This window comes from Notamacropus eugenii, chromosome 2 (assembly GCF_028372415.1).
Source record: "Notamacropus eugenii isolate mMacEug1 chromosome 2, mMacEug1.pri_v2, whole genome shotgun sequence".
In the NCBI taxonomy this organism is placed as follows: Eukaryota; Metazoa; Chordata; class Mammalia; order Diprotodontia; family Macropodidae; genus Notamacropus; species Notamacropus eugenii.
The window spans coordinates 212,094,609-212,111,941 of NC_092873.1; the positions used below are offsets into that span (position 1 = coordinate 212,094,609).

At 36.7% G+C, this 17,333-nt stretch overlaps 1 protein-coding gene across 2 annotated transcripts in view; it reads right to left on the reverse strand.

The window, feature by feature from the left end:
* Positions 1–6,885: 6,885 nt before the first annotated feature.
* The window catches only part of PTPRK (protein tyrosine phosphatase receptor type K), a 739,357-nt gene continuing 728,909 nt past the window's right edge, over positions 6,886–17,333 (reverse strand). For both annotated transcript variants that reach the window (XM_072643296.1, XM_072643295.1), the window contains exon 30: positions 6,886–8,370. In XM_072643296.1, coding sequence (XP_072499397.1) covers positions 8,317–8,370 — 54 coding nt within the window. In that variant the 3' untranslated portion in view covers positions 6,886–8,316. The remainder of the gene's footprint in view (positions 8,371–17,333) is intronic.

Consider the following 17,333-nt stretch of genomic DNA (forward strand, 5'->3'; position numbering starts at 1 on the left):
TAGAGTATTTTCTACTAGGTGAATTTTTCCAGATATTCGTGTTTGAGCATGGTATTGTGCTGGTTGCATCAAGTCCTATAACCTTGCATAGCTCTCTACATGAGATCCACAGCTACTCCAAAAAGATTGGCCTAGCAATCCACAAAGGAAAATTCAAGTGGATAAAAAACACCCTGCCCAGAATAGGACATGCATCTAGAAGAGTAGCACATTGGGTTGCCCATTAGTACATTGGATAAGAACTGTAGATACCAATGAACTGGACCTAGAAATTAATAGAAAGAGTAGAGAGACTGAATTTTACTTAGAAAATTATATAGAACTTTCAGTCACCTCAAATTTCTTAATGAAGTTAAAGTCTATCTTTTTTAACATCTATATTATGCAGGTAATATGAGTCTGAATTATAGCACACCACAATAATTAAAGAATCAAAACTGACAATAACTAAAAGACCAAAGCAAGCTGCTATATGTAAGGTAGACATAAGAAGGCTACGGTATAGTAACAAAAATGATTTGTATGTATATGTATATATGTACAAATATATAAATATGTCCATGTATATGTATACTATATATATGTATAAATATATAAAAATATATTTATATATAAGGTAGTCTAAGACAAGTATAATGAGAAAAGGAGGTAGGTACCATGCTAAACAATAGTGATTTTAGGAGAAAATGAAAATAAGCAAAGTATCTACTCTTAAAAATCTTGCTCTTTTGTATTTCTGACTCTCCAGACTTTACCACCATGATCCAGCTGCCTTCTCACCCTGAAACATCCCTCAGTGACCAAATGTTGTCTAGACTTCTCTTTTGTCCTTATTGTTCTATCTTGATAATAATGACTTGCATACATGTCTTATCCCTGCACACATGCTCAAAAGAGAGGAAGGCAGGCCTGTAACAAGCATTTGTTGGTAGACACTTTATGGTCTTCTCCCACTTGGTGAGTTTCTTATGGGGTCCTCCATTTTGATGATGGTTTTAAGCCAGCCATGTTTTATATTCCGAGCTGTGTTTCTGATCGAATTTTGCCACTGTTGTCACATGGTACCTTTTCTTTGCTCCTCTCCACCCCTCAACATTTTTTAGGTCTCTCACGGGTAGTCTTCTTCCATCTGAATTTAAGTTCCTTGAAGGTAATTATTGGCCTTTTTTTTGTGTGTGTGTGCCTATATACGTATCCCCAATGTTTATCCCTGTGCCTGGCACTGGGAAAGTACTTAAAAGATTATGGCCTGTCTGCAAACCTCTCCTATGAGCTTGTGTGTAGGGATAAGAAAAGTATACAATTATGATTCAAGACAGTGTAAGGACAAAGGAGAAATCTGGCTAGTATGTTAAGAAATGTGAGAAAGAGGGAGGTCACTTTCAACTGATGAGATCAGGGGACAATTCATGGAGGAGGTGGCACAAACTAGGTTGTGAGGAAAGATAGGACATTAACAAGTACCACTGCAGAGGCCGTGCTTTCCTACCACAGGTGACAGATGGTCTTTGCAAAAGCACAGAAGTATAGAGGAGAACAAGATGAGATTGAGGCACTGTTAGTATTCTGCTTTGGCTGAAACAGAATACAGGGAGGGGAGTAGTGTTAGATGAAATTGTAAGGTTTAAAAAAAAATTGTTAGCTAATGGCAGAACTTAAATGCAAGGCTAAAAAGTTTGTATACCATGCTACAGCGGGAAGTCACGCAAGTGTTTTCAGTAGGAGAATGACATAGTATATCAGGAAAATTATTTTGGTAGCTAAATGAAACATTAAGAAGCATACTCAATAGAGTGAATCTCAGACCCAAGAAGATATGAATTGAATCCTATCTTCAACTTTGTGACTCTGGGCAAGTCACTTAACCTCTCAGTGTTTTAGGCAACTCCCTGGGACTATATATTGCAGAAAATCTGTTGGCCTATATTGATAGGCAGAATTTTCTCATTTGGGAGGTAGCTATGCCAAAGAAATCAGATTCAGCTGCTATCTCTACCCTAAGTGGTTCGATGTGGTTCAAGTCTTCAAATATTCTATCACTTTTTTAGTCAATGGACAAACAGCTAGCTAACAACACCAAAGTTCATGGTCATGGATCTTCTAAAAACTGAGTGATTCCCAGAAGCCTCTGCCACTATCTCTCCACCACTCTAACATTCAGTGTAGATACAGAGGAGCTACATAGCATTAAGGGCAAATTTCCAATAATGATGTGTGTGTAAGAAGTGGCTTAAGGAATTTAGTGTTCTGTCCTGAAAGCATATGCACTGCTACATCCCTTCCCTTACTCCACAGCTCAAATCCTAAATGGATATTTCAAGCCCCAATTCAAATTCCAGCTTCTCCAGATACTTTTTTCTTATTCCCCTTATATTTGAAGTGATCTCTCTCTCCTATGTACCCTCCCAGTTCTATATTTGTATTTTTCTTGATATACTTTCCTTTTACACTTTTAATTAAAATTTCATAATGAAAATTTGCCTGTGTGTATCCCTTGATAGACCATAAATGACTTCTGGACCAGTTCTGTTTATTTATCAATTTAACAATCCAATCTAATCTAATAAAAAATTTAAAGCATTTATGAAGTGCAAAGATACTGTGCTAGGTATGGGATATACAAAGGCACAAAGTATTCATAGCATCAGGAAGTTTACAAGTTGGAGAGAGAACAACTTTAAATAGATAAGGAAAAACCAGATAATTTAGGGAGGAAGCTGAGAGTACAATTAGAGATCAGGAAAAGCTTCCTATAGGGGATGGCATAGGAACTAAGCTTGTAGAAAGGTAGGAATTCTAAATGGTGGAGTTGAGGAATGAGTACATGGCAGGGAGAGAATATAATAGACTCTGCAAAGGCATGGAGATGAAAGATGGGAGTGCAAAGGTCAGAGAACAGTTAAAATACATTAATTTGGCTAGAGTTTAGAATGCATAAAGGGGAAGAATGTGCAATAAGCAAGGAAATGTATTCTAGAATCAGATTGTCAGGGACTTTAAATAAACTGATGCATTTTCATTTGATTTTAGAGGCCATAGAGAGTCACTGAAGATTCTTGAGAAGGGGGAGCAACATGGTCAAACTTATGCTTTGGGAATATTTTGGCCCCTAACTGGAGAATGGGTTGAAATGGAAAGAAATCTGAGGTAGTGAGACCAATTAGGATACTATTAGAATAGTCTGGGGCAAGATGTGATGATAGCTTGAGCTACCTATTTGGTGGCAACAACATATGAGGGAGAGAAAGAGACATATATGAGATATTCAGGAGATAAAATGAACAAGACTTGGCAAGTAAATACGGGGGTTGAAGGGGAAGGAGAGGAAGTAGTTGAGGTTCATTCCAAGACTATAAGGATAATTGTGCCCTCAACAATAGGGAAATCTGCAGGAGAGATATTATTGTTTTTGGGGGTTGGAGGAAGTAATGTGTTCCATTTTTATATTTTCTTGAGTTTGAGACATTTGGCATGTAGCTGATGATGCGGGTCTGTAGCTCAGTAGAGAAGCTTGAGCTGCATATGTAGATTTGGGAGTCATATGAATAAAGATGGTAAATGAACCTGTAAGATCTGAGATCATTGAGAGGTGGTGTAGATACAGAAGAACCAGGCAAAGAACAAGACTTTGAGGAATAGGCATGCTTAGGGTGTTGGACATGGCTGGTGACCTGTGTGCGAAGGACACTGAGAAGGGAGGATGAGATGGGTAGGAGAACCAGGAAGGAGGGCAGTCTCACAAAAATCTAGGAAATAGAGCCTATATCTCAGAAGGAAGTGCTCAACAGTGTTAAATACTATGGAGAATCATGGAGGATAAAGATGGAACAAGTAATCAGAGTTAGCCATTATGAGAACATTGGTATCTTTGGAAAGAGAACTTTCAATAAATACAATTTATGCATCCACTGGATGCAGACTGCTGTGCTAGGAGCTACAAAATTTAGGAAAGCCTAAAAAAGCCTGGAGGGGGCAGCTAGGTGGTGCAGTGGATAGAGTGCCAGATCTAGAGTTAGGATGGCTTCTCTTCCTGGGTTCAAATCTGGCCACAGACACTTACTAGCTGTGTGACCCCCCCCAAAGTCACTTAACCATATTTGTTGCCTCAGTTTCCTCATCTTTAAAATGAGCTCAAAAAGGAAATGGCAAACTCCAGCATCTCTGCCAAGATAACCCCAAATGGGATCAGGAAGAGTAGGATATGACTGAAAAATGACTCAGCCAAGAATCTAGATAAGGCACATAACCCAGATAATGCTAAGTCCTGATTCCATATGCAAGTACATTCAAAAATTATGAAGTGCTATGTGAGATCCAAAGGGGAAGGACAAAGCAATACAGTGAGTCTTCATAGAAAAGATATTTGAGTTGAGGGTGAAAGATTGAGTATAAGTTCAAAAGGTAAAAGTGGGAAAGGAAATCATTCTTGACAGAGAATGAGCAAAATATGCAGGGTGCATCTGTTGGGAGATAGTACAGGGAATGGGGACAATTTAGCTCAGTTTAGAATGTGTGGAGGCGAGTGGTAGAAGAAAAGGCTGGAAAGGTAGGGTGGTACCAGATTGCTGAGAAGCTTAAATGCCAGGCAGAGGAGTCTGAACTTAACTCAGTCGATCCAAAGGAGCTCATAAATTTTTTGAAGTGTGAAAAAATTAAATTTATACATAAGTTTATTCTGGCAACTGTATAAAGTCTAGATTAGAAGATGGGTAGAATGGAGGTGGCAACCTCTCAGGGAGGCTAGTTCAATTCAATAAGCATAAAATACCTACTATGTTCCAGTCATTATTAAATAGTAGTTCAATAGAAAAGGGATAGTAATAAGGGCTTCTACTAGCATGGTGAGTAATAGTGCAGGAAGGGAGGGGCATTAAGGAATCAAAACAGCTGGATAGCTAGGTATGAGTTAGGGAAAGGGAAGAGTTAAAGATACTCCTAATGATAATTGCTAGCATTTATATGGTACTTAAATCTTTGGAAAGAGATTTGTATATTTATATGTAATATGTTATATATTTATATATTGATCCTTACAATTAAGCCCAGGAGGTAAGTGATTTTATTATTTCCACTTTACAGATGAGAAAACTAAGAAAGGTTAAGTAACTTATCAGGGTCACAGAGCTACCAAATGTCAGAAGTAAGATGCCAACTCAGATTTTCCTTTCCTTTGAGTTCTATTCTCCATCCATTGAGCTATCCAGCTGTCTAAAGTACTGAACACAGGAGGCTGGAATTACTATTGATGCTACTGAGAGAAATAGTGAAGTCAAGGAGAAGAAGGCTTAAAGATTATGTTTTATTGGGAACACATTTAACGTGGGGTGCCAGCAAGACATTTAAGCGGAAGTAGATGAACTTCAGAAGTCATCCAATCCAACTCATATCTGATTGAGAATCCCCTTTATATGTCCGGTAGAGAGGTAGAGATTTAGGTTGGTGCTGTGTCATAGCACCGGCACAGGATATCCACTAATTATTGCTGATTGAATGAAAATTGCAAAAGTAAATAAATGCTACTTACATAGAAACAGATAACATTCCAAAAGATGGTAAAACTTAAAAATGTGTTAAAGAGGTTCTTATAAATAGAAGGCTAACCAGCTGTCTTGTGACTTAGTTCTAGTGACCTTCTCAACATTCATCCTCACTCTGCAGTTTTCTTAAGCTTGTTTCAGATTATAGGATTCTCTTTCTCTAATACCTTTTACTCTGTGGATTGAGAATCAAGGCACCCTGATTTCCAGTCTTACTTACTCCAGATGTGTAGTAGCATGAAGATAATCATAAGCATTTGCACTGTCTTAGAATGCTGAAAGGCAAGGTACAACCCAATGACAGCTCCATTAAAAACTACTTTTGTTGTTCATTCATTTCAGACTCTCTGTGACCCCATTTGGTTTTATTTTGTTTGGTTTTTTTGGCAAAAATAATGTAGTGGTTTGCCATTTCCTTCTCCAGCTCATTTTAAGATGAAGAAAGAGAGGCAAACAGGATTAATGAGTAGACCGTGGTCACACAGCTAGTGTGAGGCCAAAGTATCTGAGGACAAATTTGAACTCAGGTCTTTGTGACTACAGACCTGGTGCTCTAATCAAGGTACTACGTAGCTGCCCATTAAAAAAAAAAAAGTACATTGCTTTTTACAAAAAAGGCATAGTATACAAGAATAGAGGTGAACTTGGGTGTGACGAGAGGTATACACTTCTCTTAACCTTTCCTCTTGTCTGGAATGAGGGGCTTAGACTAGATAACTTTGAAACTCAGGGCCCATCCTCTTTAAAAAACACTGTGCACTTTATCCAAATGACTATATATGGAAAATATATTTTATAAAATTTTATTGATATCTTCTCAAGTTTGGGTAAAAGGTTACTGCCACTCATTCTGGGCCCTTGTAAATGTCTCTTCTTTATGGAAATCATCCTTTTAAGATAAACAGGGAAAAAACCAATGAGATTAGATTCTGATATCACAAATGTCCTAATGAGCTAGACTGAAAATGGAGGTCTGAAGATGCCCATGAGGGAAACTGATTAATGAACAGGAAAGAGAAGAGTTGACTATATGCTTGTCCTCTATCAGCAAAGCAACATACATGAAGTTTTGCAACAACTCTGTTTGCATTCTGCTTGTATAAACTTGCACTGGTAATATAATAGAGACAAATAAATAAAAAAGAAAATAACTACTTTTGTGGAATTCCGACACTTGCCAGTTATCTCATTTTAAAAAGCCCCAGTTCTGCAACACCGCTTTTGATTTTGGATATTCACTCCACAGGTCAGTGGTGAAACAGGGAATTTACTCTTTAGGGAAAAGAAACAAAATGCAGACCATACATAAAAATCAAGAAGTGATAAATAATGTGCAATTGGCAGAACGTTATTATAAAAAATTTTTTAATTCACTCTTACTTTACATTAAAATTTTATAAGCACCATGTCATGTACTGTCAATCTAAAAAGAGGAGACTGGAATGCTCAAGTCAACAATAAACAGCAAGCATATGATGGGAGGTTACAGCTGTGTGGAACACATGAACAAGACCACATCTGGGAAGGTCCACTTGGAATCAAGTGACAATGCACAAAACTGGAATCTGGCATTGATTTATTCAAACTCTGTTTAGTCAGAGCCCAAAGCTTACATGTGTGTAAACATCAAAAGAAACAATGTGTCAGCTTTACAGTTAGATAAAACTTGTCTTACCCTGAAAGGCTGAGTGTTGCCATCTTATTGTCTTGACCTGTGCTTAGCTGGTGGGCTCAACAAGACTGGCTGTGTTAAGATTGAAATGGTGCAGAGAGACTACGTTCAACATTGTGCAAGTCATTAGCAAGGCCATCAGGATGTATACACTTCTATATAATGATCTGACCAATATTTCACTAATGGAACTGGAAAACTATACATTTTTAGCAAAATGTTTCAATTTGGTCCCATGTTAAAAGACCTGATAGCCAAGTTGATTTTATTTTTACATGAAAATTCACAAGCATGTACACGACAAAACCACTACAACCATGTTTTCTGGTCTAGGCATAAAAAGTATGGCTCCTACTAACACTAAAACATACAAAAAATAAACTACAAAAATCGTTTACACTTGATTTCAGAAAAAAAAAAAAAGCTTTTTTTCAAGAAAAATGATTTTTTTTCTTAAGCCATCCAAAAAGGAATGCAAGTAACCAATAAATACAGTGTGCTTTCTCCATATAGACATATATACACTTGAGTCTTTGGCTTACGTTATTTTCTTTAAAAAGAATTTTATGTGATCCAACCATCATTGCACATTAAAACAAAATAAGCCAGTTAAATATATTTATATATTTATATAGATCTGCTACACTTGGAACGTATAAAGAATGGGGTTTTTTTTACTATCAATTTGCACAGTTTTTTTTTCTTCTTTTTAAATTTCTTTTAACATCTTTTATCAAAAGAAGGAGAAAAAATGCCATATAGGAAATATTGATTCATGCAACAAGTAAGCCCGGAGAGAGCCGGCTGCATATCATATCAACTGTACAAACACTGAAATGTCCCTATTTGCCCCCAGGTTGGCTTAGTCTGGTTCTTATTAAATATAATTTTGTGGCACTAAATTTTAATGTTGTTTACAGGCATAGAAACTGATTGAGTCATCTTATTAACATACACAACTTCATAAGAAAAATACTTTTGCATTTAAAATGTAAATGTTCCCCTCCCCCCAACACTTAAATCTCTTCACAGGTTCAACAGGTAAATTTGCTGCTCATTCAACGGCTGACAGGTTCTAGTTGAGATTCGCTTTCCATTCCAGTCCAACTATGATGATTCAAGGTACTCCAAAGCCACATCATAGCAGAAACGATACTGTTCCTAAAATATGTCAAGATAAAATAAAGAATTAGAAAAAATAGTAGAAAAAGGAATGTTGGTAGTGGATAACTTTTAATTTTCACCTATAGCCTAAGCAACATTTATGGTATATTTTAATAACTTTTTTTGGATGCATTTTATAGGTTTAACTTGTAAACAGAAAGCCTTCATCTTCATCTTGTAGTTAGACTTTGTAGAAAAACAAGGACTATAATTGTATTAAATGGATACTACCTTCCATGTCTTCTGCATTGGTGGAAGTAGCTCTAGAGTACCCTAGTAAAATCTATGGTTTCCATCAAACTAATTTTCAGAAGTCAGCACTCATATTTTAGATCTTTGAGGCTAACCTTAAATGACCACTGCCTCAAAACACTAACAAACCAAATGAATCCCACCTGTCTCATCAAAGATTCCAAAGAAAATTTTTGGAGAGTAAAGCATATGTTGATCTGCGGTCACTTTTTGAAAGTAGCATTTATCTTAACATTTTTTCTTGCTTTCAGAATTTACTCTTAATGGTGACATAACATATATTTGTGTTGATTAAAACTTCAATAAATTAGACTAGTGGAAATGTTCTTGTTTTAATTTGCAAGCTATCTAAATGAAATGATTTCTAATTTAATATTTAAAAATACATCGAAGTAACCAGAAGTTAAGCTTAAAAAATGTAAACTAGTAGAAGATCTTAGGGATCTTCTAAGATAGGATAGGAAGACTACAAACCAGGAAGTAGAAAATTTAGTGGGAACAGTGGAAGACGCTTCCTTGGTTTTAAGGAAAATAGCTGCTCCTTTGAAAAAAAATATTCAAGAACATTCATAAGAGGTAATCACATAGCTAAAGAGAAGATGAATTATGCAAAGGGTGAGATGAGAACTATGAGCCTGGTTTTAAAAAAAAACAAACAAACAATAAACCAGAATTGGTGTTTGGAAAGAACTAGCAGAGGAAGAACTAAATAAGGAGCCTACAGTTTAGAGAAGGAAACCCTCAATCATGGCCTAGTTGGCTTTCAAAGCCAATAGATTTTGATTACAATTTCAGATGTGACCACTCATGAGTATTGCTAGGGAGACATTTTTTAACTCTATCTTCAAGGATAGGGGAGAACACAAAAGATAAAAAAGATAATTTATATTATGTAAATTAAAAGATTTTACATGAACAAAACTATTTCCAACAGGATTAGAAAGGGAACTACCGTTCGGGGAAACAAATATTTTCACCAAACATTTCTGATAAGGCCCCATTCAGGAGCCATAAAGGAAATTAACATAAACATAGAGGTTGTTCATTAATCGATAAGTGGTGAAATGATACTGACAGATAATTGCAAGCTATTAATAACTATGTGAAATATTACTCCAAATCACCATGATAAGGTTAATACAAATTGAAATAATCCAACAGCAAATAAGCAAAGATGGCAAAAGATGGAAATTGTTAACATTAGACATGCTATGGGCAGATAGGCATACAAATACATGGTTGGTAGAACTCTGAATTGATACAAACATTTTGGAAAACAATTTGGAATTATGCTAAAAAAGGTGAATAAAATGTCCACACCCTTAGATTCAGATTTCATTGCTAGGTATACACTCCAAGGAGGTGAAAGAAAGGGCCCATATACACTTTTTGAGGTAGCAAATAACTAGAATCAAAGTAAATGCCCATTGAAATGTAATGGAATATTTCAACATTATAAAAAGCAATAAATATGAAGAATTCAGAAAAGCACAAAAAGACATAAACTGATGTAGAGTGAATTAAGTACAACCAGGAAAACAACATACACATTAACTGCAAGATTTACACTAAGAATGAGAATTTAAAAGAAAAGAAACTGAAAGCACTTTAACTATAATGACCAAGCTTGGCCTGGTGAAGAGTTGCAAAATGCTCCCCTCCCCTCTTTGCAGAATAAGGGACTATTGGTGTATATAATGCACCATAGATTCTCTTCTGGAGAGAGTTTTAGAAGACCACCGGGTTCAACCATCTTATTTTGCATATGAGATACCAGGATGTTAAATGACTTTCCCTAGGAAACCCTAGTTTTAAGTGCTTCAGGCACCATGCCATACTGCTTCTGATATAAAAACAACTGATGTCAATAAAATTAAGATAAGAATAAACATAAAAGTATCTTAAATATGGAAAAATTCAAAGGGTAATGCATTTCAGTTACTAGATTCCAAAGAGCACTACACCTTTTATCCCAGGTAGAGACATACACATATGGCTCCTTAAAATCTTTAGGGATAGAGATTTTTATATCACTGAACACACAAGACTAGTTGAGTAAATAATCTCAAAGTATGCATTCCACTTTGGTCTAATGATGCATTAAAACTGGACCATTAAAGGAGATAGTTGTCATAGGATCTTTAAGTCTAGGAACATTATATCAAAAAGACTTGTAAATTTACCAGAAAAATAAGGACAAGTTCCTTATTTACTCATATTACTTAAAAGTAAAAGGATGCTAATATCAAGTCAAATACTCACAAAGAATGGTTAATTTACACAAATTGGTTAATTATAATTTTGAATTCATAGTCAGACTAAGTACAATGAATAATCCTACATGCCTTTAAACAAAATTAAAGATCTAAATTTCTTGCCATATAAAACATCCCAAAAGTCTTGGTATAGTTTTAAGCTATTCAGCTTAATATCTGACAATGCCTGAAATATCAAATGATTGTGCTCAAGTTCTAGGGGCAGGGGAAGAAGAAACAGCATGCCAGCGTCTTAAAAGTGAAAGAATATCAACCCAACTCTTCAGAGTTGATTCAGATAGCAGCGTAACCTCAGTATGCTCTATCCATAAGCAGGAAGTGGTGAGGATTTTGTTTTAAAAAAGTTTTTTTTACTGAGTTGCTCCTTTTAAGTTATCTGATCATCTTGATATACATGGGGCATGCAAGAATGCTGCACTGGTTTTTCTAGTCTGTTTTCTTACTAACAGCTGCTCCTGATCATGTTATATAAAACATACATGCACCAACCAGAGAAACATGTCTTCCAGCAATGTGGCAAATCACAGTTGAAATGTGGTACAGAATTTTATATATGTACATATGTATGCAGATGAGTTGATAGAGTCAATAGCGAATATGAGGTGACTGTGTGCAAGGCATTATGCAAATATTCATTTTTTTAAATGAATGTAATTATTTGACATTAGAATAAAATGTTCATCATCTGCCTCATGCTGAAACACAGCAGTGGCTTCTTAGAACTGTAAACCCTTGCACACCCAAGCAGTAATACTTAGAATTCTGAAGTCTCAAGAAAAATCCGCTTGTGATGGTGTGGCGACATGCAAACTGATGTTCACGCTGTTTAGGGAGCTGCTTGGTAACAGCCTTCTTAGTCACAGATGCACTTTATTAATTAGCAAGCATTTATTAAGTGCCTACTGTATATGTGTTTGACACTATGGATACAAAGAAAAAAGTAAGAATCCCAGAGCTCAAGGGGTATACATTCTAGGGCTTGAATGCAACATATCCACAGAGAAATAGAGACGGAACACAAACAAAATAAATATGAAGTTATTTGTGGGGTGAGGAAACTAACAAAAGGAGGAATCGAGAAAGGCCTCTTTAAGAGATGGCCCTTGAAAAGGTTCCCAGAGGTGGAGATGACAAAAGAGAGCATTCCAGGAATGGGGTGGTAGGTTGTCAAAAACCTGGAGGCAGGAGATGGAATATCATGTATGGAGAACCATTAAATAGTCCACTTGGACTAAATGACTGAATGTATCAGGGGTAGTCCTGCGTATCCAGCCTGGAAATACAGACTAGTCAGATGGGAAGGGCTTTAAAACCCAAAAAGAGAAGTCCATACTGTATTCTAAGGGTACAAAAAACTTTCTGGGGAAAGGAGTGGTATGGTTAAGCCTGAGCTAAAGCTTAGGAGGATCAGTTTGGCAACTGCATGGAGGATGGATTAGACATGGGAGAAACTGAAAGCAGGGAGAATAATTATGCTGTTAGAAGAGTTCATGCAAAGGCCTAGACTGGGGTGGATGTGACATGAGAAGAGCAGGGTAGAGACGTGAGATATGCTGAGGTGATAGAGCTAACAAAACATAACAGTTGGGGAGTATGTGACAGTAAAGGGTGGAGGAAGCCTCCAAGTGGTTAACTCAGCTGACTACCTAGATGGTAGTGTATTTGCAGTGGGCTGCAGAGTGGCGAAATGAATAGGGCACCACGTTTGGAGTCAGGAAGACTCCTCTTCCTAAATTCAAATCTAGACTCAGATACTTCCTACCTGCGTGATTCGGGGCAAGTCACTTAACCCCAGTTGCTTCAGTTCCCTCATTTATAAAGTGAGCTGGAGAAGGAAATGGCAAACAAATCCAGTATCCTTGCCAAGAAAACCCCAAAATGCGTCATGAAGACCTCAGTTCAAATCTGGCCTCAGCAATTTACTATCTGTGTGACTCTGGGCAAGTCACTAGACCTTGGTTCCTCTCATTTTCTCCAATTGTAAACCTCCCAGTGTTGTTGTGACAATCAAAAGAAATAATAACTGTAAAGTACTTAGCAAAGTACCTGGTATGAGATAAGTGCTACAGAAATGTTAACAACTATTGTTGTTATTAATGGAGAAATTAGGAGAAGGGCTAGGTTTAGGAGGAAAGATGATGAACTCAGTTCTGGATGTGTTGAATTGGACCTGTCTATGGCACATTCAGGTTGAAATGTAAGGTAGTTGGAAATGCAGTTCTGGACAGAGATGAGTACTGTATACACAGATTTAGGAATCATCTACAAATTGATGGCTGTTAAATTCAAAGAAGCTCATTCAAGACAGAGATGAGTAATGTACATGTAGATTTGGGATTCGTTGGCCAATTGATTACTGTTGAATCCAAAGCTCCTCATGAGGTTAAGAAAAAAGAATGTAAAGGAAGACAAGGAGAGGGCATCAGGCAACTCCCTAGCCTATAGAGAGCAAGGAATATGGATGATGATTGTGTAAAGAAAACCCAGAAGGATCAAGCTGATGGGTAGGAAGGAACCAAAAGAGAGCAGCGTCATGAATCCCCAGAGAAGCAAAAATATACTACAGAAGGAGGAGCTGGTCTACAACTTAATAAGACAGCATGGAAAAGTGAAAAGGGCACTGGCTTTGCAGTCAGAGGACTTGGGTTCAGATACAGTCTTTAGCAATTACTCTGTGTAATTACTCTTGAGTAAATCACAAGATCTTCTTGGTCCTGAGTTTCTTCATCTACAAAATGAGATTGGAGTATGTGTCCACTGAGGTCATTTCCTGTTCTAGATGTATGATCCCAAGATGAGGACAAAGTAAAGGTGAATAAACAAGATCACTAGTGATGTTGGAGAGAACATTTTCAGTTCAGCAAAACTGCAAGCCAGACTGTGAGGTGTAGCAGGCAACACGTTGATAGCTTTTTCTAGGGGATTTGTGAAAGGAAAGGCAGTTTAGAAGACCATACCTTGAAGGCATGACAGGGTCAAGAGAAGGTTTTTTTAAGGATTTATTGATAGTAGGGAAGGAGCCATTGGATAAAAAGAGGTTAAAAGTTAGGCAAAGAAAGGGGAGTGATTTAAGGAGCAAACTGCTAAAGGGGATGGTATAAAAGTCACAAGTAATGGAGTTAAGCTTGATAAGAACTCTCTTTCCAGCAGATTGGAGCAAAGGAGAAAATGTGGGATGTTGCTGATGTGATCTGAAATGCAGAATAGAGGAGGGTAGCCTTAATTTTTTCCATGAAGTATGTGGCAAGATACTCTGCTGGGAGGAGGGGGGATTTGTGGCTCAGACCAATAGATTTTCCTGAGAAAATAAAAGAAGATCTAGAGCAGTTGCTTTGAGGTGTAAAACAGAATTGATCAGAGTATAAGTATGGGCAAACAGCAGTGAGGGCCCAACTGAGATTAAATAACATAAATTTTCAGGCGCTGTCAGTCAGGTTGTGTGATCTTCTTCACTAGCATTCAGTTGCATGTAAGCAGGAGCATGGAAGCTGTAGGACTAATCCAGGGTTAGGATTTGGAAAAGGATGAGCTGCTTTATAACAACAGGGCAAGGGATTCAAAGGATGGGGACAGTGTCAAATTGAAGTGGTTGATTAAAAGGTAAAGACATCAAAGGGAGGAAAGTGAGGCTAGAGCAGTGATGGATGCCCCAGGAAAGCAGGGAAGGATGGGGTGACTGAAGGCTGCACTAAGGATTCAGCATGATAACTGCATATCAATCCACTCTGAACACCTGGGGAATTATGGTGTTAGGGGGAAGAAAAAAAATGAGAGTAGGCGGCGAAAATGAATTAACTAAATTTCATGAGACAGGAAACCACTCAGTATGAATCAGCATGAATTTTTTCTCTAATTAAAAAAAAAAAGATGTTTCCTCTGGCTACTGGAGACAGCTATCAGGTGACATCATTGTCCACATTTGTACATATTATAAGACAATAAAGGTATATTAACTATGACACAGGCAGAGACTATCTCTTTGCTTTCATTGTCACATAGCCACCAACTTAGGGTTATTAAGGGTTATTATCTTGGTGTACTGGAAGGGTTGGATTTGGAGTCAGAAGATCTCTAATCCCAACTATGGTTGTTCAGCCATTTCTCAGTTGTGTCTGATTCTTCATGACCCCATTTGTGTTTTTCTTGGCAGAGATACTCGAGTGGTTTGCTATTTCATTCTCCAGCTTATTTTGCAGATGAGGAAACTGAGGCAAAAAGGGTAAAGTAGTTTGTCAAAGATCATGTTGCTAGTGTCTGAGACCAGACTTGAACTCAGGAAGATGAGTCTTCCTGACTTCATGCCCAGCACTCTATCCACTGCACCACCTAATTGCCCCATTTATTACATATATATTCTTTACCTCTCTGGGAATCAATGTCTAAATCTCTTTAATGATGATACTGGACTAGATGGCCTCTAAATTCCTACCAGGTCTAAATCTGTGATGCTGTGATCACATGATCCTATAGCTGTGATCATGTTCTGTGAGCTGTAGGTTGCTGTTATCTCCATATCATTTTGCTTACATGAACATCTTGGTTATTGAAGCCTGAAGCTTAGTTCTTCTGGAAAGTGATGGGAAAATCAATTTTTCCATTCATTCAACAGAATATAAACTCCTTGAGGTTAGAGACTTCCATATTTTTCTTCATATATCCAGTACCTAACACTATACTTCTTACATAATAGTTGTTCATCAGTGAATCCTATCTGTATCACAGGAGAAACAGAATCAAAGTAAGTGAGAAGACCATGACAGCAACCTGCTATAAAGCTAACACAGTGGTTTCTGTGACCTTCCTTGCTTTCGCCTAGGAATGGTATTGTTCATATGGACAACCACTGTCTTCCAGAAATTTCATCTACCTGTTTGAAGATTTAAAGTGATGCTAGCAGACCTACACGCCAAAGAGAACAAAGAAAGAGGACAAGGACCCATATGTACAATATATACATATATATGTATACATACATACATACATGCATACATATATACATATACATATCTCTAGATAAATGTGTATATACATATACATATATATGCATTAGAAACTAAGGGAATAACCATAAATTGGGGAATAGCTAAACAATTATGAAATATGATATATGTAAAGGAATATTACGATTTCAGAGAAATCTGGAAAGATTTTTATGAACTGATGCAGAATTAAGTAAGTACAAACAGAATGATTTATGCAACAGTAACATTGTAAAGACAAACAACTTTGAAAAACTTAAACAGCACTGATCAGTGCAATGAACAACCATGATTCCAGAAGACTGATGAAGAAGCATGTTACCCACTTCTTAAAAGAAACACTATGCACTCAAAATACAAAATGACACATGGTTTTGTGCATGCACTATGTGGGCATTTGCTTTGCTTGACTATGTCTATTTGTCAATGGGTTTTTTTTTTCCTTCTAAAGACTTTTTCTTGGGGTAGGGGGAGGTGAATGGGAGAGAAAATAAAGGTTTAATTGAAAAAAAACTAAAAGAGTTGAAAGGATGGTACAGAGGAGATCAAGAGCTAAGTATGATCAGGAACTGTCTCTTATGGGCAGTTTCATTTGCAAGCACTTTAATTCTTTTTCCCACAATAACATGATCCATTTAATCTTACAGTACCAATATATATATACCAAATATTTAAAAGAAACTGTTCAATATTCTAATTATTAAATCCTAACTTTCCTCTTAAAAGTATTGCCATTATTACAACGTGCCAAGATGGCTTTATGATCTCTATATTTATTCAGAGGTCAAAATGATACTGTAGTTTTGCCTGATAGAGGGAAAAAACTAATAGCTGCTAACTGGAAAGTTAGCATCTAATTTACAAATCAATTTTATGATAAAGATCATAGATTCAATAATGTCCTGAGGATAAGTAAAATAGGCTTCGGTCTTCATTGAAAATATTTGTGTGATTAAAATGTTACTGAAACACAAAAGGATTTTCTTCAGCTTAATGTTTTGCACCAAACCAAAGAGTATAATGAGATCAAAGAAAAAAAGTAACCACTCAGTAAGCATTCCTTCCTTCCTCACTTTTCTCCTCTCTCTCTCTGTCTCTCTCTCTCTGTCTCTGTCTCTCCCTCCTTGTACTAAAGAATTAAATAAAAGGATGAAATCTTTTAAAAAAATACACATTCGGAGGAAAAACTACTTATTGATAAATATTAACAATATTCTAATCTCTTTAAATTTTATCTGTGCCAAAGAAAATAGTGAGATTACTGAGATTGAAACTAGCATTGTTCTGGGTACTAACTTTTCTGTTAAAATTAAATTCATCCATGACATGAAAGTTATTAGCACATGCTGTGCTAGTAAAACAGAATTAAACCTTAGAATTCTCTCAGGTACAAGAGCAATGACTGTCTTCATCCCTGGCGCATGAACAGAACTGGTAGTAGGTATTTCATGTG